The sequence below is a fragment of the Somniosus microcephalus genome, chromosome 5 (genome assembly GCF_052327205.1).
Source record: "Somniosus microcephalus isolate GS21.2 chromosome 5, FLI_Smic_1.0, whole genome shotgun sequence".
NCBI classification, from domain to species: domain Eukaryota; kingdom Metazoa; phylum Chordata; class Chondrichthyes; order Squaliformes; family Somniosidae; genus Somniosus; species Somniosus microcephalus.
In genome coordinates this window covers 71,926,696-71,951,601 of record NC_140991.1, presented here as the reverse complement: position 1 = coordinate 71,951,601, position 24,906 = coordinate 71,926,696, and the positions used below count along the sequence as shown (strand labels likewise).

Sequence of the window (24,906 nt, the reverse complement as noted above, 5' to 3'; positions counted from 1 at the left end):
GGTTGGCCACAAATCGATGGAGGCGGGACTACAACCTAAAAAGTGGGAGTCCCGCCTCCATCACATCCCCACTGACAAAATCCAGCCCTTAATGTTTAGGTTCATGGGGAATGACCACTTGGACAAGGCACTGGACAGTTACAGGTGCATGTAGAACTGTACCCCAGTATGAATCAAAATCTTCAGAAGAGGAGAAGATAGGAGGGAGACAGGAAAATGTAATAATCTGTTAAGATTAGCATCAATGAAACAAAAACAAAAACCTTCATTAAATGTTCTCAGTCTTATTTTAGTATGTAAACTAACTCTCGTAAGTTCAATCCATGATAACTACAGTAGTGCCACAGACATCAGCCATCCTTATACAAGGAACTAATGATAATTAAGTGTTCACTTAACCGCCTACCAAACAGAGATACAAAGAACTGTATTTATTATATATTTATATAAACAGATCCTTTTCAGCATTGCTCATGGGCGAAGGATGATGTTGGGCTGTGTATCTGGTAAAGCCTTGGAGCATAATTTTTTTTTGAAGGCTGGATCATGGAGTTGGAGGTGAAGCCGTCCGGAAGAATGTACAAAACAGAGCTAAGGTGCAGCTGAAGTGCAGGCAGGCCTTGGAGGGAAGCATAGAAGGGTGGAGTGCTGGGCAGATTCCTTAAAAGGTATCCAAAGCTTCTGAAGGGCTAGTTATTTTTACATCAGTATTCTGTAAATGGAATTTCAGGTTTGTCCAGATAATCTCTTGTCTTTTTATTCCTTAAAACCTAGGATAACTCACTCGACTCAATGTGTAATACTTGAAGCAACACTCTTATCAAAAGTTTTTCTCAGTCGGTATCTGGGTAGAGCACATTAAGGCAGTTGTAACTCAGGAGAAATTATTTTTCCTGCAATGAGATTGGCTGGAATTTTTTTGATGGGGGGGGCATGGTTGTGGGTGGGGGAGTTCGGGGGAGGAGAGAAAGGGGAAGAAATATTTTGCGCAATATGATCCATGAACTATTAAGTAGAAATTAATTATAAGTAGAAATTAATTATAAGAAGAAAAACCGGTTTAATCAATAAGCAAACTGACAGACAAAAGATATCTATCCATATCAAATGCCTTGTGCACAGCCCAAGTTGTCATGTAAATCCTGTAACACACTTCTGTGTTGCTCTTAGTCATAGGCAAATTTCTTCTACCACGCCTGATTGCATCACTCACCGCCCAGGTGCTTTTTGCCCAGACTCCCACGGAAAAGTAAGTTAAAATGAAGTACAGTAAAAAGAATTGAACAGTTGTGAGTGTACTAAGAACTAAACTTTTTATTATGGATTCTTACAATTAAGATCATAGACTCTTACTGCACAGAAAGAGGTCATTCGACCTATCATGCCTGTGCCGATCCTTTGAAAGAGCTATCCAATTAGTCCCACTCTCATGCTCTTTTCCCATAACCCTGCATATTTCTCCCCTTCAAGTATGCATTCAATTGCCTTTTGAAAGTTACTATTGAATCTGCTTCCACTATCTTTTCAGGTAGTACAACAACAACTTTTATTTATATAGTGCCTTTAATGTAGTAAAACGTCCCAAGGCGCTTCACAGGAGTGTCATAAAACAGAATTTGACACAGAGCCAATATAAGGAGAAATTAGGGCCGATGACAAAAAGCTTGGTCAAAGATGTCGGTTTTAAGGAGTGTCTTAAAGGAGGAAAGCGAGGTAGAGGGGCGAAGAGGTTTAGTGAGGGAATTCCAGAGCTTAGGGCCTAGGCAGCTGAAGTTACAGCCACCAATGTTTGAGCGATTAAAATCAGGGATGCTCCGGAGGCCAGAATTAGAGGAGCGCAGATATCTCGGGGGGGGGGGGGGGGGGGGGGAGGCTGGAGGAGATCACAGAGATAGGGAGGGGCGAGGCCATGGAGGGATTTGAAAACAAGGATGAGAATTTTAAAATCGAGGCGTTGCTTAACTGGGAGCCAATATAGGTCAGCGAGCACAGGGGTGATGGGTGAGCGGGGCTTGGTGTGCGTTAGGACATGGGCAGCCGTGTTTTGGATGGCCTCAAGTTTACTTAGAGTAGAACAAGGGAGGCCAGCCAGGAGTGTGTTGGAATAGTCAAATCTAGAATTAACAAAGGCATGGGTGAGGATTTCAGCAGCAGATAAGCTGAGGCAAGGGTGGAGACGGGTGATGTTATGGAGATGGAAATAGGCGGTCTTAGTTATGGCATGGATATGTGGTCGGTATCTCATTTCAGGGTCAAATATGACACCACGGTTGTGAACAGTGGTTCAGCCTCAGACAGATGCTAGGGAGAGGGATGGGTCAGTGGCTAGGGAACAGAGTTTGTGGTGGGGACCAAAGTCAATGGCTTCTGTCTTCCCAATATTTAATTGGAGGAAATTTCTGCTCATCATTATTATGAATGTCGGACATTCATAATAACTCGCTGCATAAAACAATTCTCCTCATCTCGCTGCTCTTTTGCCAATTACCTTAAATCTGTGTCCTCTGGTTACTGACCCTTCAGCTAGTGGAAACAGTTTCTCCTTGGTATCAAAATCCTTCATGATTTTGCATGCCTCTATTAAATCTCCCTTAACCTTTTCATCTAAAGAGAACAATCCCAGCTTCTCTAGTCTCTCCACGTAACTGAAGTCCCTCATCCTCAGTACCATTCTAGTAAATCTCTTCTACACCCTCTCTAAGGCCTTGACATCATTCCGAAAGTGTGGTGCCCAGAATTGGACACAATACTCCAGCTGAGGCCTCACCAGTGATTTATAAAGGTTTAACATAACTTCCTTTCTTTTGTCCTCCATGCCTCTATTTATAAAGCCAAGGATCCTGTATGCTTTTTTAACAGCCTTATCAATTTGTCCTGGCGCCTTCAAAGATTTCTGTGCACAAACCCCCAAGTCTCTCTGTTCCTCCGCCCCTTTTAAAATTGTACCATTTGGTTTATATTGCCTCTCCTCATTCTTCTTTCCAAAATGCATCACTTCACACTTCTCTGCATTAAATTTCATCTGCCATGTGTCTGCTCATTTCACAACTATGTCTATGTCCTCCCGAAGTTGCTATTATCCTCCTCACTGTTTACTACTTTTCCGAATTTTGTCTCGTCTGCAATGATGCCCTGTATACCCAAGTCCAGGTCATTAACATATATCAAAAAGAGCAGTGGTCCTAATATTGATCCCTGGGGGACACCACTGTACACTTCACTTCAGCCTGAAAAACCATTCACCACTACTCTCTGCTTTCTGTCCCTTAGCCAATTTTGTATCCATGCTGCTACTGCCCCTTTAATCCCATGAGCTTCAATTTTGCTAACAAGTCTATTATGTGGTACTTTATCAAATGCCTTTTGAAAGTCCATATATACTACATCAATCGCACTACTCTCATCAACCCTCTCCATTATTTCATATAAGAACTGAATCAAGTTAGTCAAACATGATTTGCTGTTAGCAAATCCATGCTGGCTGTCATTGATTAACCCATGTTTTTCCAAGTGCCAATTAATTTTGTCCCGGATTATTGTCTCAAAGTTTTCCCACCACCAACGTTAGTCTGTCTGGCCAGTTATACCTTGTTTGTCCCTCTCCCCTTTTTTGAACAGGGGTGTAACATTTGTAACCCCCCAGTCCTCTGGCACCATATCTAAGGAGAATTGGAAGATTGTGGCCAGAGCCTCCGTTACTTCCACCTTTATTTCCCTCAGCGTTCTAGGATGCATCCCATCCAGACTGGGTGTCTTTTCTACAGGCAGATGCAAAATACTCATTCAGTACCTCAGCCATGTCCTCTGCCTCAACAAGATGATTTCCTTTTTCTGCCCTAATCGGCCCCACCTTTCCTTTGACTACTGTATTTTTTTTTTTTTTTTTATAAACGTTTTTATGTTTATAAAAGACTTCAGTGTTCCCTTTTATGTTACCCGCTAATCTATTCTCATACACTCTCTCTGCCTCTTATTTCCTTTTGCAGTTTACCTCTGCATTGTCTGTATTCAACTTGGTTCTCTACTACATTATAAACCTGACATTTATCATAAGCCTCCGTTTTCTGTTTCATCTTAATCTCTATACCGTTAGTCATCCAGGGAGCGTTGGCTTTGGATGCCTTTCCTTTCCCCCTCATGGGAATGTGTCTAGGCTGTACCTGAACCATCTCCTCTTTGAAGGCCTCCCATTTTACATTTTCTACCTTGTACACTCAGCTGTCTCTTACAGATGCAAAGCAATGTTTAAATCCTGTGTGTTTTATCTCCCTCCAAGAACATACCAGTTCCACAAGGTCTCCAACTTCTTAATTGACCTGTCAAACAAACTAATCCAGGATTTTCATCTGCAACCTGACGTTTAAGTGAATACACTTTTATCTCTAATGTGTAATGTGCGCCTTTGCTCATATGATACGTTTCATCATAAGGATAGTTTTATACTGTATAATGATTCTGAGATGGAACAGTGTTCCTTTAAGGCAACTAAGTCAAACTGTTAAGCTCTCATCAATGAGTTTAATTGTTGGTTAGTCAGGGAACTTTGAAAAATATAAATTACTGGTCCGTTTTGCTTCCAGGACAGGAATAACTATACCATGTAAATATCAATGCATTATCCTTCTGCTAAATTGTAGGTGTATATCCCTTTAAGGTTATAATTTCTAATTAATTAGATAAACAATGGGTGGTTTCATTCAAATGTTAATTGCTGTTCAATGTTAATTGGGGGCTGTACATATTGTGGCTTCAGTATTTCCTCTTCCTAAAGAGAATTATTTCAAACAAAAAAAAGTACTGCAGAGATTTGCATTTGACAATGTGTGATGGCCATCTGAAGTGCAATGGAAAGGAAGTGCTTGCATAGGTAAGGTTTTAAGGTTTTGGTGAAATTACAATCAAAAGTCCCATTGTCGTGCTCGCAGAAAGTCAGATGTGCTATTTATAAAGAAAGGAACACTGAAGCATGTAAAACACAATGTATTATTAAGCTGCTATAAGTGTTGCGGTGTGTACCTTTAAAGCTACAAAAATCTAATTAATAAAATTGTGAGCGCTCATACACGAGTCAATTGAAGGGCTGTAGATATTGTGCCTCTGGTATTTTCTTTTATTGGAGAGCTTATCTGTACATTCCAAATTGCTATCTTTGCTTCTTCATACATGGCGAGGCGGGGGGGGTGGGGGGGTGTTTGCTAGATATTTGCATTAGGGAGTATGTTACCTTTGTAGTGTGATGGGTATTTGAAATGCAATAAATGTGAAAGTGTATGCAGCATTTCCTAAGAAGCACACGCTAGAATATAGAAGTACACACCATACATATACACTATTATTTATAATAAAATCATACATCTGCATGCACTTCCTGTCAACATTTTCCATTATAAATTCCTACAGTGCCTCCTTTGTGAGGTGGGGGCTGTAATTACAGCATAACAAGTTTAGATAAGCAGTTCCCATTCTAAATATGGACATTGGAATTTCTAATGGAAATATAAAAATAAGAACAGCATGCATGACTTTAAAATGGGGACTCCATTACATCTGCATGCCTTGGTCCAATTATATCTGCCCTCTATCCCTGCTTCACTTCAAGGTTATACTTGCTTATGATTCCCTATGTGCAATGCCATGGAAGATTGACCAATATGTATGCACATGCACACACAAACACACATTAGCAGATCTCTTGGCATTGCTAACGATGAGCCAGAGGATACGCTGTTTTATAAGTGTGGGCAATGTGAGACAGGGGAAGTAAATGCATGCTATAATCAAGATTTAATAATTTAGAGAGTTATAAAATTATATCCATTATAGAAATAGAAGGTTATGCTGATAGGGTTAAATGAAGAGGGATGGGAGGAGGCTTGTGTGGAGCATAAATACCGGCACAGACCAGTTGGGCCGAATGGCCTTTTTCTGTGCTGTAGACATGATGTAACTCGATGTAACACATATGCTTTGAACTTTCTGAAACCATGTGTGTATAAAATGTTTATATTTCTATTTTATACTTGTATATAAAAGGAATACAATTCTGATTATATACAGAATATAATGGATACCTAACAAGTGATTTCAAAGCAGTGTTTCTAATTGATGGGTTTGGATCAATTTAAGACCATAATTTAAGTGGTTTACAGTACCAAAATTACTACCATTATTCATAATATAATATGAAGAGTTTGAATATATTGCAGACAAATGTCAATGCAGAGGAAACTGATAGCGTGCTTTACATTCTCAATGTGCAATGAACCTCATATGATGATTCTCAGACAATGATTAATGATTATGACTCCTTCAGTGCAGGATTACTGAGAAAATTGCATCTAGAAGATGTATATCAAACAGCTATAATTCTGAGATGCCATAATGAGGCAGTTAATATACCAGAGGGATGAGCTTCAATAGTCAAATTACTTCTTACTCATTCCTTACTTTTCTTCTGCTCTGAAGTTATATCTGTGCAAAATCTTTTGTAAAAATGCAAAGCCACAAAAAGACTCATTTGTATTTTGAATGTGCTTTAGAATTTTGTTATTTCCAATGAGCCAATTTGTTTAAAATCCTACAGTGCCACAGATCAATCGTCACCATAAAAAACACATTTTAATTTGTACTTTGCTATTTTACAGTTCACTTGAATGATCGAGAACTGGTGTCACCTCTAAATGCAGTAGAGCAGATTACACTTTGTTTATTCTGAAGGTTACCTCCCCATTTTTCACCTGCTAAATGGCTAACTTCCAGTCCTTATTAAAAAATGGTTATAATGCAGAATGATGTCCAGTAAATGCAGAAGATTGGTTCTCATGTAAATCTTCTAACTTTTCCATTCATATGGATTACATTATAGTAATCTTGCATTTAAAGAACATATCTGAGACTATAAATTACACAAAATGAATATATTTGTAGTATATATTTGGTGTTGCGTTCAATTAAAACTATCAATGCTAATACAATGCAGCGTGTGTGATAAAGAACTTCCATGCAATGATGGGGTCAATTTTCCAGGTATCCGCAATGTTTCAGACAATCATATACTACCCAGAAATAACAGGAATTGGGCACATAGAATCACGAAGATTGAGGTTGCCTGTTTCTCCATAGATTTTAGTTATTTGAAATAGGTATGCTATTATAATAGTTGCAAAAACACACCAATTGAGTGGCCATGTTGCAGGGCTAATGGAACAAAATCTTTGACAAATTAAGCGATACAACAATATATAATACTGTCCCATCAAGGCTGGCATCATCCTTTCAGAAGAGGAGTAGGATAAGCTTTTTACATGGGCACCATGATCTTCAAAGAGCTGGTATACCATTTACATCTTTTCTGATGGAAAGCGCTGATTAAGAAACGCAAATAAAGTTGTACAGGACAATTTCTTTTTGAGTCATCACGTAACACATAGAATTATACTTTTTTTTTTTTTTTTTTTTGAGTACTGGAGGTTCCTTATAGCTTAAGAAAACTACATAAATAGAACATTTCAAGTATGTAATTTCTTCAATGTTTTTATGAAAAGTATTCCACAAGTAAACTAATTTTTTTTTAAATAAAAAAGGATCCTTTTGTACAAAAAACAACCTACGAAAGCTGATGAACAACTTCAAAAAACATGAAAAACATCCCTGTAAAAAAAGGTCTATGACCAAGGCCACCACTTCAAAGTTGACTGAAAATGTTTCTTATTACATTGGGTTTCAAGAAAGTTATCGGTGTTTTGAGATCACACTCCACAACTCTGTTTATTTTTCTGTGGAAACAGAATCTCAGTGACCTCACTTATGATGTATGAAAATTGGCTATTATAATGGGAGTGCAGTGGGACATGAACTTGTCATGAATTAAACTGCAGCTGTATCCAAGTGCAGGATATGTAGGATGGGCAGCATTTGCACCCAAGTGCAGGATGGGCCCTTGCAACTGTCAGTATCATGCCATGCAAAGTAACAAAAGAGAGAAAAATAATAGGGGGAAACCTGCCCAAATACCCAAGAATAACAAAGTAAAAAAGAAAAATGAAACAAAGTCTTTTCATCTGTATGATTCAATGGGGGCAATTTTACATTAACCCGCCCATCAGGAAACTGATGGGATTAGGTGCCACGATAGCAAAATACTGCAGATGTTGGAAATCCGAAATAACAACAGAAAATGCTGGAAAAACTCAGCAGGTCAGGCAACATCCGTGGAGAGAAATTTGAGTTGACGTTTCGGGTCGAACCCTTCTTCAACACTTCACCCGATCTCACTCTCCATTGAAATCAATGTAGTAATATTGGCCGGGGTGTAAAACTGGCATTCCACCCGATCCCGTCAGTTTCCCGATGGGCGGGTTAGGTTAAAATGACCCCCAATGCATTATTTTGCAAGAAGTGGATGGAAATTTAATTCAGGAGGTCTGCTGTGATGCTGCTGGTGTTCGAGTCTATTTTGCACGCAGTAATTATATAAATTAGAGCTCCCCCACCCCATGCCATGACTCATATCTCTGAATTACAGCCTTGGAGTTTACCTTTACCTTTCATTTGATTTGTTTTGTGAAATGAGATGAACCCCATTAAATTCAGCAGCAAGATAGGCCTAATCCATTGTTCATAAGCCAAGTGGTGACATCTCCCATCACCCTGGGAGTAAATCCACACCGGGTGCAAAGTGGTTCACAAAACAATTATATCCAAACTAATCCCTGGTCACAAACCCATGCTTATATTACAGCCTGTGATTATAATCATTTAGACAGGTAAGAAACAGCAGACAGTATAAGCAGGTTCTAAGAGAGAGGATCACGAATCAATAAACTCGTTCCATAATACATTGTGCTTTATCTCTTCTGCACATGGGCAATATTTTAGCAATATGAGAAGAGATAATGTGCAAATTATTACAGAGAAATTTAATTGTCCAAGAATATAACAGTCTTTTCCTGTGCTGTTCGCTCCGGGCGTCAAAAGGATGACAAGAAAAATATATCCTTTTAAGGTAGTCATGGACAGTGGTGTTGGAGGTATGGTCAATAAGTTTGCAGATGATACTTCAATTTGTGCCAGGGTTAAGACTGTGCAAAAAGGTTTAGATGCACTAGGGGGAATGGCCAAGTAATGGCAAATGGCATTTAACCTGGATAAATGAAGAGTCATACATGCAGGTAAGACAAAAACATGTATCATTCTCAGGAACGATACTGAAAGCGGTTGAGAGAGAAAACGATCTAGGCGTTATTGTGCACAGATCACTGAAGGTTCACGACCAATGCAGAGAAGCCTTGGCCCAAAACGAACAGGTTGCATTAATAGGACAATTCAATGCAAATCAAAGGAAACCATTCTGTCATTATACAGGTCGTTGATTAGACCGCATCTGGAGTACTGAGCCTAGATTTGGTCCCCTCACATGGTGGGTGAGATAGTGACCTTGGAAAAGGTCCAGAGGAGAGCTACAAGAATGATTCCTAGCTTAAAGAACCTTAGTTACTCAGATAGGCTTAAAGAGCTGGGCCTATTTACTTTACAGTGGTGTAGACTTAGAGGTGACCTGATAGAGGTACATAAAATAATTAACGGGCCTGATAGCGTGCCTATTGATAGATTATTTCAGTTTGACAAATTGGGGAGTACGAGGGGACATGCATTTAAACTACGCAAAAGTAGGAATAGCCTAGATGTCAGGCGGTTTTGCTTTTCTCAGAGAGTAGTGAGCCTTTGGGCCGAGTTGCTGGATTACGTGGTGCGTGCTGACTCTTTCAAGAGGAGGCTGGACTGGTTCTTGGCTGGGGCAGAGATCGCATCATACAGTTAATGTACGCCCGGTCTGAACTGGTTTAGAGTGCCCGAGAGGAATTTTCCAAAGTTATTTTTCCCTGATTGGCCCTTTTTTTTTTTTTGCCTCTCCCAGGGGATTACATGGCTGTGGGGGTAGGCAGTGTCTAAATATGATGCTTCAGGCATCATGAGCTTGATGGACCAGCTGGTCTTTCCTGCCCGTCATTTTTGTACGTTCGTGTGTACTTAAAACATAGCTTTCGAAAAGGAATAGAAACAATCTTCTGTGAAATAGTTAACTGTAACTACACAGCAGTGTTATCCTCATTTTGTTTTCTTACCTCAACATCCTTCTTGAGCTTTTCAAGGAACATCTTTTTGTTGTTTTCATCAATGTAAATTTTTTGCCCATCGTTAATAAAATCATTGTCCTTGTATGTTGGTAGTTCCTTGGCCTGCAAATAAATCCAAGCAATCATTAGCAAAGTCTTTAGGCATAGAAAGTGGCAGATCATAAAAGTTTACAATCTATTTCCAATTAAAACAGTATTCGATGCACATTACCCAGCATAATTCAAACAAATAAAAACACAAAATACTTTCCCTAAATTAAGAAGTGAGTTGACAATGAACCAGAGGTGGCGCAATTGTGCTGCTGCAAAACAATCACTGGCACAGAGCTGAAGATCACATTGAGCAAATACAATGAAGCATTTTAAAAATACACAACATAACCAAGACAATTTGCGTTTTGACTGGACACCTATTATGCTACTGAAGTGATGTAAAAAAAAATTCAATATTTTGAAAATGAAATATTTGAGCCTTTTTCCACATGATCCTGCACAAAAAAAGTTAAACGCATCTTCAAACTTAAACAATGTTATCTGAATTGTATACAGCAGGACAACCAAAATCAGCTTATGCTTAACAGAAAATGGCCTGGAGTTTCCACTTGGTTGCACTGTTTTTTTCAATGCAATTCACCCGAAATGAGCGAAACCAGTGCAAATGATCACAAAATTTTAAGTGCAAATTACATTCAGCGCAACACAAGTTTCCACGATCTTTTACACTAGTTTAAAATACATTGCACTGAAAGCCAGCCCCACCCACAAAGCTGGCCACGCCCCCAGGTCGAATTAATCACCATTGCGAGTTTCCGCTAATTGCGCCTGTTTGCAAGCCTTTGAGAAGGCACTTAAAATTAAGCCTTTTTTTTTAGACGCAAGGTCACCAATAGGCATGTTTTAAAAGCTTTTGAATATAATCAGGTTACTCACAGGTGATGGACTAGACGCTCCGAATAAAATGCTTATTTTGTGAAAACCCATTTCCAGCTGTATTAAACAAACTGTACCAAGTTACCACTCTTAAAAATATCAAGGACTATATTTTAAAGCAAAAATTTTTTTTTTTATAATTACGCTCAAATGATTGAGCTGGTTCATGGCAGATTTTATGTTTGCCGATATGCAAATGAGTTTGAGCAGAATCTTGTTTTGGGGGGGGGGGGGGGGGCGGAATTCTCAAATCTAGCACAATTTTGGGTGCAATTTGTGCCCGGATCGCCAATTGCACCCAAAGCAGGAACTCTACCTCAATATAATATATATATATATAAATGCAGTATTGTCCGTGATGAATCATAACTTTGTACTGCTCAATGTTCACAAAATTTAAGCTGTCCTGTTTGGTTCTTGACAGAATCTGCATGTTTCTGGATGCTGAGGCTGAACCCAATAGAAGGTAATCTCACTGTTTTGTTCAACTTTCTATCCCATGTCTAGTCCATTTCTAAGAACGCATTCTTCCACCTCTAGAACCTCATCTGTTTATGCCCCTAACTCCCTCCCTCTACTGCTGCCCAAATCCTTGTCTATGTCTGCCACCACATGGATTGATTACTCAAATTTTTTCCACGCTGATTTTTCTGTGCCCATCCTTCATAAACTTCAGCTAATCCAGAACTCCACAGCCCAAGTCTCCTCCTGCATAAAGTCCCACACAGCCATCAATCCTGCTGCCATCCTTGTTCAGATCCCCATGATTCCTATGCCCTATTTAGTCAACTTCAAGATCCTTGTAATAAAAAAAACAGAAAATGCTCGCAATGCTCAGCAGGTCAGGCAGAATCTGTGGCGAGAGACCTTTCGGAAAGTCATCAACCCGAAACTTAAACTGTGTATTTCTCTCCACAGGTATTGCCTAACCTGCTCAGTGTTTCAAGCATTTTCCTTTATAATTCAGATTTTCAGCAACCACAGTATTTTGCATTTGTTCAAAATCCTGTACTTGCTACGAAATCCCTCTTTGGGCATTCATCTTTATGTACCCCAGCCTGCATCTTCTGTTCCTCTGATATCTGCTTACTGCTCGACTCCCATCCTCTCTGCTCTTAACATCGGAGCCTGATCTTTCAGCCTTTATGACTTAACCTCTAGAATCCCCTACCAAAACCACTTTGCTGTCTCTTTCTATACATTTCAAAGTCTTCTGAAAATCCATCTCTTCAATAGTGCCTTTGATCTCTTCCTTCCCTCTCCATCCAATTCCCTTTACTTCTTTCCTCTCCGACTGGGAAATCTCACAGCCATTCGTGGAGTGCTATATAAATGTAAGGTGACAACCATGAAAATAGGACTAGTCAGTACAAGAGAGATTTCATATTTCACCACATATATTTAGGAACAGAGTAGATCATTCAACCCCTTGAGCCTGTTTCTCCATTAAGTCAGACCATGGCTGATCTGTACCTTAACTCCATTTACCTGCCTTTGTTCCATATCCCTTGATACCCTTACCCAACCAAAATCTAACGATCTCAGTCTTTAAAATTTTAATGTACCAAACATCCACAGCCTTTTGGGGGAGGGAGTTTCGGATTTCCACTACTCTTTGTATGAAAAAATACTTCCTGATTTCACTCCTAAATGGCCGAGCTCTAATTTGAAGATTATGCCCTGTTGTTTTGGATTCCCCCACCAGAGTGTCTACCCTATCGAACCTCTTTATAATTTTAAACAGCTCAATCAGGTCACCCCTCAACCGTCTAAGCTCAAGGGAATAGAAACCAAGTTTATGCAACTTTCCTTCAGAATTTAACCCTTTAAGATATGGTATAATTCTGATAAATCTGCACTGTACCCCTTCCAAGTCCAATATATCTTTCCTGAGGTTCGGTATCTTAAACTGAAGACAGTATTCCAAATGGGATCTAATCAAGGCTCCATACAACTGAAGCACCACATCCTCACTTTTGGATTACAATCCCTTTGTGATAAGGACCAACATTCTATTAGCTTTTTGATTACTTTTTGTACCTGTGCACTAGCTTTTATAGTGAATTGTATACATAGAAATCTAAATCCATTTGCTCCTCCACAGTTTCTAGTCTCTCCGATATTTTGATTTCTGAACTGACGAAGTTCCAGAACTGATCAAGTTCTGATGAAAGGTCATCGACCTGAAACATTAACTCTGTTTCTCTTTCCACAGATGCTGCCTGACCTGCTGAGTGTTTCCAGTATTTTGTTTTTAATTTCCGATTTGTCTTTCTCAGATCCAGAGTGGATGATTTCACACTTCCCCACGTTGAATTCCATCTGCTATAGTTTTGCCCAGTTAGTCTGTCTATGTCTCTTTATAATTTCCTGCTCCTACCTACACAACTTACTGTGCCTCCTAACTTAGTGCCATCTGCAAACATGGATATATAACTCTGTATTCCTTCATCCAAGTTATTAATATACATGGTGAAAAGTTGAAGCCCCAGTACGGATCCATGGGAAACCCCACTTGTCACACCCTTCCAATCAGAGAATGTTCACTCTATCACTACCTCCCAACAAATTACTAATCCGACTCATAAGGCTACCCCCAATTTTGTGCACTTTCATTTTTTTATAATTATCTCTTGTGCGGAACTTACCAAATGCTTTCTGGACATTCATAGGCAGCCCCCAATCCACCATGCTGGAAGTAATTCAACTTGACTAGTCAGATCCATGCTGACTCTCTTTGATAAGTTCATACTTGCCCAAGTGCTCAGTCACTGTCTTTGATGATAGATTCCAGTCACTTCCTCACAATTGATGCTAAACTGACAAGTCTGTAATTACCTAGTTTCTCCCTTCCTTCTTAAATGTTTTTCTATTGATTATCAATGATATCCTTGTAGATTCTATATTTTAAACTTATTTTTTTTTAAAAAGACCACTATTAAATATTTTAAATGGGGGGGGGGGGGGAAATTTAACCAATACAAGCATTAAATGTCCCCCTACTTACATTCTTGGTCTAGAAAATAAATTGTTGCCTTATCCAGTCGCAGCAGCCTAATATTACCATATTAGAAAATGTCAATAAGGTACTTCAAAAACACAAGGAAGCATCTTGTGCAATTAACACTCGACGATAAAATATTCCTTCAGGGCTACTGGTCAACAAATAAATAAATGAATAAATAAATGAAAATTGAAATTCTATAAAAGGGTCACGTATATGCGATCTGTAAATTTACTACTCTACTTCACTGGGTGGGTGATTATTGCTGAAGTAAGGGGAAAGGAGATGTAGCATTGGAAATTCCAGACAAGTTGTGAATTTCAATAATGGTAGATTCAAGATAGTGCAATGCAACAGTACCTTGCACACTGACCTCACTGCATTTGCTGCAGTATTTTATTTAAATACTGAAAAACAGTGTACTCCCCACTGCAAAGGACATTTCTGCTTTTAATGTCAGTTAAATTTGAGAACTGTTTTATTCTGCCATGCCACCAGCTTTTCAGATGTAAAATCTACTGTTTGAAATAAACTACAAAGCACAAAGCACAGTCAGTAGGGCAGACCGGCAGTGCCCAATCTCTTGCATCATTTAATCTAAAATCCAATAAACCTCCTGACCAATACTATGCAATTCTAAAGGGAAGTTTAATTTATTTGGCAAAACCTAATCATTCGAATGCAGGCAAATGGCAAAACCATTGTGCCTTGAAGAAAACACTTAATTCAACTTCTGATGTTTAGTATATTTGAATTTCAGAAACACCAAGAAGTAATGAACTGTAATTAGGAGTATCTATTTATAAATATCTGCAGATATATATTAAAAAGGGTGAATATCAAAACATTAATAATACTGTTCATGAAAAATTCTCAAATTTTCAAAATAGTAGCGCTACTAATGCAGGAAATTCTTCTATTTGACATCCCCCGTTCCTCAATTTTTTTTTTTTGAAGTGGCCCCAAAGAAGAATTAACTATTAATTTTATTTGCATAATTCTAATTTCTTTACAAATATGTTTCTGGAACTGATTTTCTCAGGGTATGTACAGCCACTTAGTATGAGAAAGCAACTATAAATGATGTCTGCTTTGCCTTTTATTAAACCTTTAGCCCACTCACTCCAACTCCCTACTGAATATGTCTGTGCTGTCCTGCAGTTTGCCGTCTGTCTACGGTGAGGTAGAATTTGGAAAGCAATGACTAATGGGCCAGAATTTGCTGTCAAAATAACGGCAAGGCTAATGACACTCGCTGTTATTTATGGATAAATGGTACAGCAACTTCAGGTGAGGAGCAGATGCGCTATTAGATGTGAATAGCCAAAAGTTGCTGTTCGCGTTGCAACGCTCCGCAGTAAGCTTCCCAAAAGCAGCACCTTGCCCTTAACCTCCCCTTTTTTATTTTAGGAACTTGCTGCCTTTGCCCATTAAACTTGCCACAGAAAGTCTTGTCATTACAAATGCAAGAATTCTTTTAACGACCTGATATGAGTTAATGACTGCCAATCAATCTCTCTGGCACTGAAAATTAACTATTGCAAGAGTGGAGTCTCATTCCTTTAGGTTTTGAATTTATTAGGGCGATTTTAAAAATGTCAAATTTAAAAAAATAATTCTTTTCCTTTCTCTATTTTCTCTCTCTCTTAATCTAATCTTTCTTTCTCACTCTTTATTTCTCTTTCTGTACCTGATTTGACATTGAATTCATCCTCTTTAAGTCACCCTTCATCTCAGTCCTTCTTGTGTTTATTTCCTAATTCTTAAATCTCATTGGTTAAGGAGATACCCTGTCGGTTGCCCTGTTTCCCTCGCACCACTATCACCTCACACTGTCAGCAACTTTGTGGGCAACATTTTTTTTGAGCGGAAGGGTGCAGGGGCAAGTCTAACTAATGGCAGACACCGTTAGATGCCCTGCTGCAGAAAATTCTGGCTCCATATTTATTTTTCTATATCTAGGTGGCAGCTTGTCTGTGAAAAGACATATCACAAGGGAATTTACGAATATTCCACCTGAGGAATGTAATCTTCTAAACCTAGGAACTAAACATATTCATTCTGTAAAAAGAAAACACAATTTATTAATAGGTGAAAGTACAAGTACCTGAAAAATTACAGCTACACTAAAGATGCAGTTTTTGTTTGAATTTGTTTTAACATTAAACTAAGCTGCCACTCTATATTAGGATTTGAATTTGTAGCAAAATCCTTCAAGCATTTTCCAATAAAATACTAAACTTGTTTTCTGTTCTTGTTGTCAATAAAGCCGGTCAGTTGATACTAGGAAAAGGGGCCGAGTGGCAGCATGAGTTAACCTGTTGCCTTTCCTGCTCGGGGACCTAGAATCCTTGAATCCAGCACAGGCTGATTGGATTAAAATCACTTTTTTCTCTTGGCTTTAAGGGTCCTACGTAAATTAGCTTGGCAAAGTTTAAGTTGGCTCCTTGTCCCACATAGCAAAGCTGCTCAACTTTTAGCACAAATTGGAAGAAAATTGCCAATCTCATTCAAAGTGACCATGAGGGGACAATTTTAACACTTGCGCATGAATTTGTGCTTTTCTGGGATTTGAGTCAAGACACACTATCCAGCCAGATCAGAGGGAGTTTTGCTCTGCAGATGGTTCAGATTACACTTGATTTGGGAGCACTTAATGCTAATTTGATGTTCCATTTCTCAGCACTGGTGTATGCCACCATAAACAGCACAAATTTACTTCCCCTTCCACCGAAAAAAGAAAATCTAATATGAGTAAAACAAGCTCAATTTCAACTTTCTTTCTGGATCCAAACCTCCTTTTATTTGATTCAGCTGCACAGACAATCGTAACATGCAAGCTTGATATTATAGTATTCCTCAGGAAGAGTTTGCTTAGCTCATCCAAAATCATTTTCCAGAGAAGAAGCCAATATTAGCTTTCTGTGAAAAAACATAGCCCAATAAGATCAACAACATCTCAAAATCAGGAATGTTTGAAGGACAAGAACCATAGAAATTTACAGCACCGATTGAGGCCATTCAGCCTATTGTGTCTGTACTGGCTCTTTACTAGACCAATCAAAACTAATCCCACTGCCCTAAGCTCACCCCCGAATCTAGCTCTACTTCAAATATATATTTATAGCAAGCATTATTTATTAAAAATTGTTGTTCCACAACAGTAATCAATATAGTATAATGCATCAGGGGAAAATATTCTGTGTTGAAGCAAATTCCTGAATTATTTTGCTATTCTCTCCATTTAACCATTGCAAATGTTTCCCACTACTCTGGCTAGTACTCTCCACTCGCTTATTCTGACCACCTAGCGTGCCATGAGATTTTTTCGGACCAAGAAATTCATATTTCCGGAGTTAAGCCTTTCCCAATTCAACAAGTAAAATTATTTATTTTTCTTTATAATGGGAAGGGTGGTCCCACAATGATTAGCTTTCCCATAATGTTCATGTTCAGAGAAGATCCCACGACAGACCATGTGGCCTTTATAAGTGAATTCAGAGTGCTTTTAACAGTTCAGCAATAAACAAAACGAAAAACACTTCAGTAATTAACTAGAGGAGAGTGAAAGAAAAAATGAATTTCCTGCTGGGTTTTAATTTCTCCACAAAGAACATATACATGAATTGCAATAATTAATTAAATGTGTCAAAGTGAAGAAAGCATTGGGCTGTTCATGTTTGGTAAAAGCAGAAGAATTTTTAAAAACAGGAAAAGACCATTAGAATAAATGAGGCCATTCATTTTTGATAAATCTCAGCTACCACCTACTCAAATCATTCAATCCCTTCTCTCAGCTGTTTTGCCAAGCAGTCTTAAGCTTTTTTATTGCAGTTTTCAATTCCCTATAGGGGTTACAGCAGTGGTAGCTTTTTTGTAATAATATTTCATCTTGTGCTTTTTTTATTGGGATTACTGGTAATGTGATGTCAACTCTATCAAAATACATATTCTTTCACATGTATGTTTGCAAATTGATGATAAAAACCATAAGAAACGAAGAGATTTTTAAATTAACTAAATTCTTCATTTAGTCAGATTAATTAAATAATCTGCACATTTTAAAATAATTTTTGTTTTTTCTGCTTTAAAGCTTAATGGCATGTGCTGCCACCTATAACTTATCACTGACATAATTAGCAATTTACCTTTTCTTTGTCACTAGCTTCTCTGGCCACTGTAGAACCCTGAAACGAGGAAACAGAAATTGGGTATCACATCTCACATCCAACAACAACAATAACTTGTATTTATATAGTGCCTTTAATGTGGTAAAACGTCCCATGGCGCTTCACAGGAGCGTTAACAAACAAAATTTGACACCGAGCCACATAAGCAGATATTAGGGCAGGTGACCAAAAGCTTGGTCAAAGAGGTAGGTTTTAAGGAGTGTCTTAAAGGAGGAAAGAGGTAGAGAGGCAGAGGGGTTTATTAGGGAGGGAATTCCAGAGCTTAGGGCTTTGGCAGCTGAAGGCATGGCCGCCAATGGCAGAGTGATTAAAATTGGGGATGTGCAAGAGGCCAGAATTGGAGGAGCGCAGATATCACGGAGGGTTTTAGGGATGGAGGAGGTTACAGAGATAGGGAGGGGCGAGGTCATGGAGGGATTTGAAAACGAGAGAATTTTAAAATCGAACCGTGCTTAACCAGGAGCCACTGTAGGTCAGCAAACACAGGGATGATGGGTGAACGGGACTTGGTGTGAGTTAGGACACGGACAGCAGAGTTTTGGATGACCTCAAGTTAATGGAGGGTAGAAAATGGGAGGCCAGCCAGGAGTGCTTTGGAATATTCGAGTCTAGAGGTAACAAAGGCATGGATGAGGGTTTCAGCAGATGAGCTGAGGCAGGGCAGAGGTCAGACAATATTACAGAAGTGGAGATAGGCAGTCTTAGTGACGGCGCGGATATGGGGTTGCTCATCTTGGGGTCAAATATGACACCACGGATGTGATCAGTCTGGTTCAGCCTCAAGACAGTTGCCAGGGAGAGGGATGGAGTCAGTGGCTAGGGAACGGAGTTTGTGGCGGGGACTGAAAACAATGGCTTTGGCCTTTGCAATATTTAGTTGGAGGAAATTTCTGCTCATCCAATCCAATTTAGAAGACAGTGGAGGGGTCGAGAAAGGCGGTGATGAGATTCGCCATCAAAAATGAGCTAGTTTGGCGTCTTAGAGATTCCCCTTGTGGGATAAACGAACGCTTCATGATCCTTCGGCTCACTAACTCGGAATCAGTATGCTACAGTTGTCAGTGTGTATGCCACAACCCTGGAAGCTACGGACGAGGCCGAAGAGGAATTCTACTCCAGCCTTGAACAATCCCTGTCCCGAGTTCCAACGGGTGACAAGCTGATTCTCCTTGGCAATTTTAATGCCAGAGTTGGAAAGGACACAAACCTCTGGAGAGGTGTGATTGGCAGGGAAGGAGTAGGGAAAACCAACTCCAACTGAATTCTTCTCCTGACGAAATGCTTAGAATATGGTCTTGTTATAACCAACTTCCTTGTTTCGTCAGAGAGATAAGTACAAGGCCTCAAGGCAATACCCTCGCTCTAGGCACTGGCATCTGTTGGACGACGTCAACGTCCGAGCAAGGGACTGCAAGGATATCCGCATCACCCACGCCATGACAGGAGCTGACGACTGCTGGCCTGACCACCGCCTAATCTGTTCCGTTATCTCCATCAACCTGGCCTCAAATTGGCGGTGGCAACAAAAATGCTGCCGCAGAAAAATCAACGCTGAAGGACTCAAAGACCCTGCAAAGAAAGCCCTATTCAGTCAACGCCTCACAGCTAACCTGATGGCTCCCAATGAACCGAAGCCGGAGTGTCCATTGGTCTGGTCTGCCCTGAATTCCACCATAATTAGCACCTGCGAAGAGATTCTTGGTTACTCTACCAGAAAACATCAAGACTGGTTTGATGAGAATGACCAGGAGATCCAGGAGCTAATAAATCGTAAACATAAGGCATTCTTGAATTGGAAACACTATCACAACTCAAGGGAAAGAAGACATTTACAGACAACTGAAGGCCGAGGTCCAACAAAAAATTCGTGACCTAAAGAACAGATGGTGGGTGGAAAGTGCGCAGGAGATCCAGCAATTAGCCAACAACCATGACGTGCGTGGATTCTTTAGCGCAGTCAAGACCATCTACGGCCCAAGCACCCAAGGACTTATCCCGTTGAGAGCTAAGAACAGTGAGGTGCTCATCAAGGACAGAGAGGCAGTCAGTGCCCGCTGGAAGGAGCACTTCGAAGATCTCCTCAACCAAGACTCCGTCTTCGACGCGAGTGTCCTTGACTCCATCCCACAGCATGCTATCCGTCACTATCTTGGCACAATCCCAACCTGGCATGAGGTTGAAAAGGCCATCCGACAGCTGAAAAACAACAAGGCTTCCGGAGCAGATGAAACCCCCGCCGAAGTACTAAAGCATGGCGGAGAAGTACTCTTGGTGGGAATCAGTGACCTTATCTGGAAGGAGGAGAGCATGCCAGGGGATTTCAGAGACACTGTAATCGTGACCATCTGCAAGAAAGGAGACAAGTCCGATTGCGGTAATTACAGAGGATTTTCCCTGTTGTCTGCCACAGGGAAAGTCATTGCAAGAATCCTCCTCAATCGTCTCCTCCCAGTGGCTGAAGAGTTCCTCCCAGAGTCACAATGCGGATTCCGCCCATTAAGAGGCAAAATGGACATGATTTTCGCTGTGCGACAAATCCAAGAAAAATATATGAAGCAGCATCAATCTCTGTTCATGGCCTTTTTTGACCTCAGAAAGGCCTTCGACTCTGTCAACCGAGGGGGATTATGGAGTGTCCTTCTCAAATTTGGCTGTCCTCAAAAATTCATTACCATCTTCCATCTGCTCCATGATGACATGCAAGCCATGATCCTTACTAACGGATCCATCACAGACCCAATACAAGTGAAGACCGGGGCCAAGCAAGGCTGTGTCATTGCACCAACGCTCTTCTCAATCTTTCTCGCTGCAATACTTCATCTCACCTCTTAACAAGCTTCCTGCTGGAGTGGAGCTAATCTACAGGATGAACAGGAAATTGTTCAATCTCCGTCGCCTTCAGTCCAGAACCAAGATTGTCCCAACCTCTTATTGAATTACAGTATGCAGACAACGCTCGTGTTTGTGCACACTCAGAGGCCGAACTCCAAACCATCGTTGACTCCTTCACTGAAGCGTACGAGAGACTGGGCCTTACATTAAACATCCAAAACCAACCTGCCCCTGCCGCACAACACTGCTCCCAGACTATCAAAATCCATGACAAGACCTTGGACAGTGTGGACCACTTTCCATACCTTGGGAGCCCTTCGGTCAGCGAGAGCGGACATCGATGACGAAATCCAACACTGCCGGAGTGCCGGCCGCCTGAGGAAAAGAGTGTTTGAAGACCAAGACCTCCAACCTGGCACCAAGCTCATGGGCTGCAGAGCAGCAGTGATACCCACCCTCCTGTATGCTTCAGAGACATGGACAACGTACAGTAGGCACCTCAAAGCACTGGAGAAATATCACCAACGCTGCCTCCGCAAAATCCTGCCAATCCATTGGCAGGATAGGCATACCAATGTCAGTGTTCGCTCTCAGGCCAACATTCCCAGCACTGGGGCACTGATCATGCTCAATCAGCTGCGATGGACGGGCCACATTGTCCGCATGCCTGATACAAGACTCCCGAAACAAGCACTCTACTCCGAGCTCCGTCACGGCAAGCAATTTCCAGGAGGGCAGAGAAAATGCTTCAAGGACGTCCTCAAAGCCTCCTTGAAAAAATGTAACATCCTCATCGACTCTTGGGAATCCCTGGCCCAAGACCACTCAAATTGGAGGACAAGCATTTGAGAAGGCGCCAAACACTTTCTTCGTCAGGAGCACGCGGAGGCCAAGTACAAACAGCGGAAGAAGTGTATGACAAATCAAGCACTCCACCCACTCGTCCCTTCAACCACTACCTGCCCCACCTGTGGCAGAGTCTGTAGATCCCACATAGGACTCATTAGCCACCTTAGAACCCACAATATTGGAGTGGAAGCAAGTCATCCTCGACTGCGGGGGACTGCCTAAGAAGAAGGAGAAGGTGAGGTAGAGCTGGGAGTCATCAGCGTACATGTGGAAACTGACGCTGTGTTTTCGGATGATGTCACTGAGGGGCAGCATGCAGATGAGAAATACGAGGGGGCCAAGGATAGATCCTTGGGGGACATCAGAGGTAACAGTGCGGGAGCGGGAAGAGAAGCCAATGCAGATGATTCTCTGGCTACGACTGGATAGATAAGAATGGAACCAGGCGAGTGCAGTCCCACCCAGTTGGACGACAGTGGAGAAGCATTGGAGAACGATGGAGTGGTCAACCATGCCAAAGGCTGCAGACAGGTCAAGGGCAAGGAGGGATAGTTTACCTTTGTCACAGTCATGTAGGGTGTCATTTGTGACTTTGATAAAAACCATTTTGGTACTGTGGCAGGGGCGGAAACCTGATTGTAGGTATTCAAACATGGAGTTCAGGAAAGATGGGCATGGATTTGGGAGGCGACAGTATATTCAAGGACTTTGGAGAGGAAAGGGAGGATGGAGATGTAGAAGTAGTTTGCAAGGCTTGGTTTTATGAGGAGAAAGGCGATGACAGCAGATTTGAAGGAGAGGGGGTACAGTACCCGAGGAGAGAGAACTTTAACAATATCAGCTAACATGGGAGCCAGGAAGGGATGTTGGGTGGTCAGCAGTTTAGTGGGAATAGGGTCAAGGGAACAGGAGGTGTGTCTCATGGACAAGGTGAGCTCGGAGAAGTCATGAGGGGAGATAAGAGAGAAACTAGAGAAAGTTGCAAGTTTACGGCTAAGGCAGGAGGGAACCTCAGAGGATGTTTGGCTCGGTGGGCATGGGGAAGTCAGGGAAGCGGCAGAGGCAGCTGATTGTTACTAAGATTGAGACCATCCAAAGAAGTCCACGAGCTCCTCACCCTTGTTGTTGGAGGCAAGGGTGGAGACGACAGGGGAGAGGGGTTTAAGAAGACGGTTTGCAGTAGACAAAAGAAGCTGCAAGTTATCTTTGCATCTACAAGCAAAGAACTCTCATTAATACACCTCAATTATAGAGGTTAAAACATGGAAACTGCTGTCATTTTGGCATAAAGATTTTAATTAATAAAAGTTACTGTCCATAACAAACAAGAACACACCAACATCCTTAACAAATCCGCCAGTATTTGATGGCACAACTCATTTCACACAAGTTTCATAAAGACTTTAAAAAGACAGGTTCTCTGATGGATATGTGGTAGGGATATGGAGCAAAAATGGGCAAATGTAGTTGTGGTACAGATCAGCCATGATCCAATTGAATGGGGGAATAGGCTCGAGGGGCTGAATGGCCTCTTCCTATGTTCCTAGTGCAGCACATTGGAGCACCAATAAGCAGCACCTGAGTGGTGGGATGTGATTTTGAACAATTGATCCCCGATCTGTTTACTGTAACTAAATGTATTAACTTCCTCTTTGTACATATAGTTAACATATTTGTACGTTTGGCTCTACCTCTTGTTCCTCCCCTGTTTATCTTGGTCAGTCCTATAAAGAGACTAACCATGCCAGTTCTGTAAAGGGTCCAACCCAGAATATTAATCAAGCTTTTCTCTTTCAGATACTGACCAATCTGCTGTTCATTTATAATATTTTCTATATATTTTTTAGGATTTTTCTTTTTATCCCACTTGCTTTAGTGTGCCTCAGCTGCATCATTTTCAGGAGTGCCAAGCATGGAAGAAAGGGGAAATCTGAACCTTCCAGCAACTGTTTGACGAGCAGTTCATCTGCTCATCCTCTTAGTCACAGTTATGAGGCAATCATTGATAAGGGAGAGAAAAGAAACAGTCCATCAATCTATCGCTTTGAGAAAATGTAATTTACCAATAGTAATTTAATTTTAAAACATTATCTTGGCGTGCAATTCAGTGATAGTTATTGTTTGGAGATATAAATATACTAGGTATATTGGACACCTTAGACACGTTGATTCGTATTTTTAGCCTACTGCTATGCCTAAATGCATTATCAAATGAAATAGTGACCCTGCATGTCCCAAAAGGAACAGGATTGAGCGGTTAAGCAGAGGGCACAAGGAATGTACCTCCAGCACCAATCCAAAATGGTGGGCCTGGCTAAGTAGTATAACAGACTCCAGTTTATTAAAGAAATGTAGCAAAAATATGTTTCAAAAGTTATTAACATATGTACAATTTCTATATCTGTCAAGTTATCTACAAAGTATTATCCCTTTATGAGCAGGAGAGCTACTACTAGAAATTCTTAAATCACCAAGGAAAAAAAAACAGGATTACTGCAGGGAAAGCTTCACCTAACCTAAACAGACAAAAACAGCTCATGTATATATGGAATAACAAAGACAGGCACTAAACTGACTACAGTATGGAGAGTAAACACTTCAGTTTTTAGTCTTAATTTCAAAATCTGAATTTGTGTTATGGAAGAATAATTTACAGAATCAAGTGAGGTTGTTTCACCTTGGTAATAGGAGATCTGTCTGAGTATAATTATATACATTTAATAATATTTCCACATACTCTCTTGTATAAAAATTATTTCATTTTTCAAAATAATACTTCAGATAATTTTATTGAAATGGCTTATATCTCAAATTGATTTATAGTAGCTACTCAGAGCTGGGATTTCCAGAGGAAACTTTCAAAGCCTTTTCTTTGAATTATTGTGCAGTCACATGAAACAATTCATTTAAAAAAGAACTGGTTCCACAGGTGGATAAGTCACACAAAAAAGGAAACTAACTGTAA

General features: G+C 40.4%; 1 protein-coding gene across 1 annotated transcript in view; it reads right to left on the bottom strand.

Moving 5' to 3' along the window:
• pip4k2aa (phosphatidylinositol-5-phosphate 4-kinase, type II, alpha a) overlaps positions 1 to 24,906 on the bottom strand; it is a 253,172-nt gene that overhangs the window by 18,768 nt on the left and 209,498 nt on the right. Inside the window, exons 6-7 of the mRNA XM_085987778.1 lie at positions 18,219 to 18,257; positions 10,125 to 10,238 (exon numbers count right to left, since the gene is read on the bottom strand). Of these exons, the coding sequence (XP_085843904.1) occupies positions 10,125 to 10,238; positions 18,219 to 18,257 (153 nt within the window). The remainder of the gene's footprint in view (positions 1 to 10,124; positions 10,239 to 18,218; positions 18,258 to 24,906) is intronic.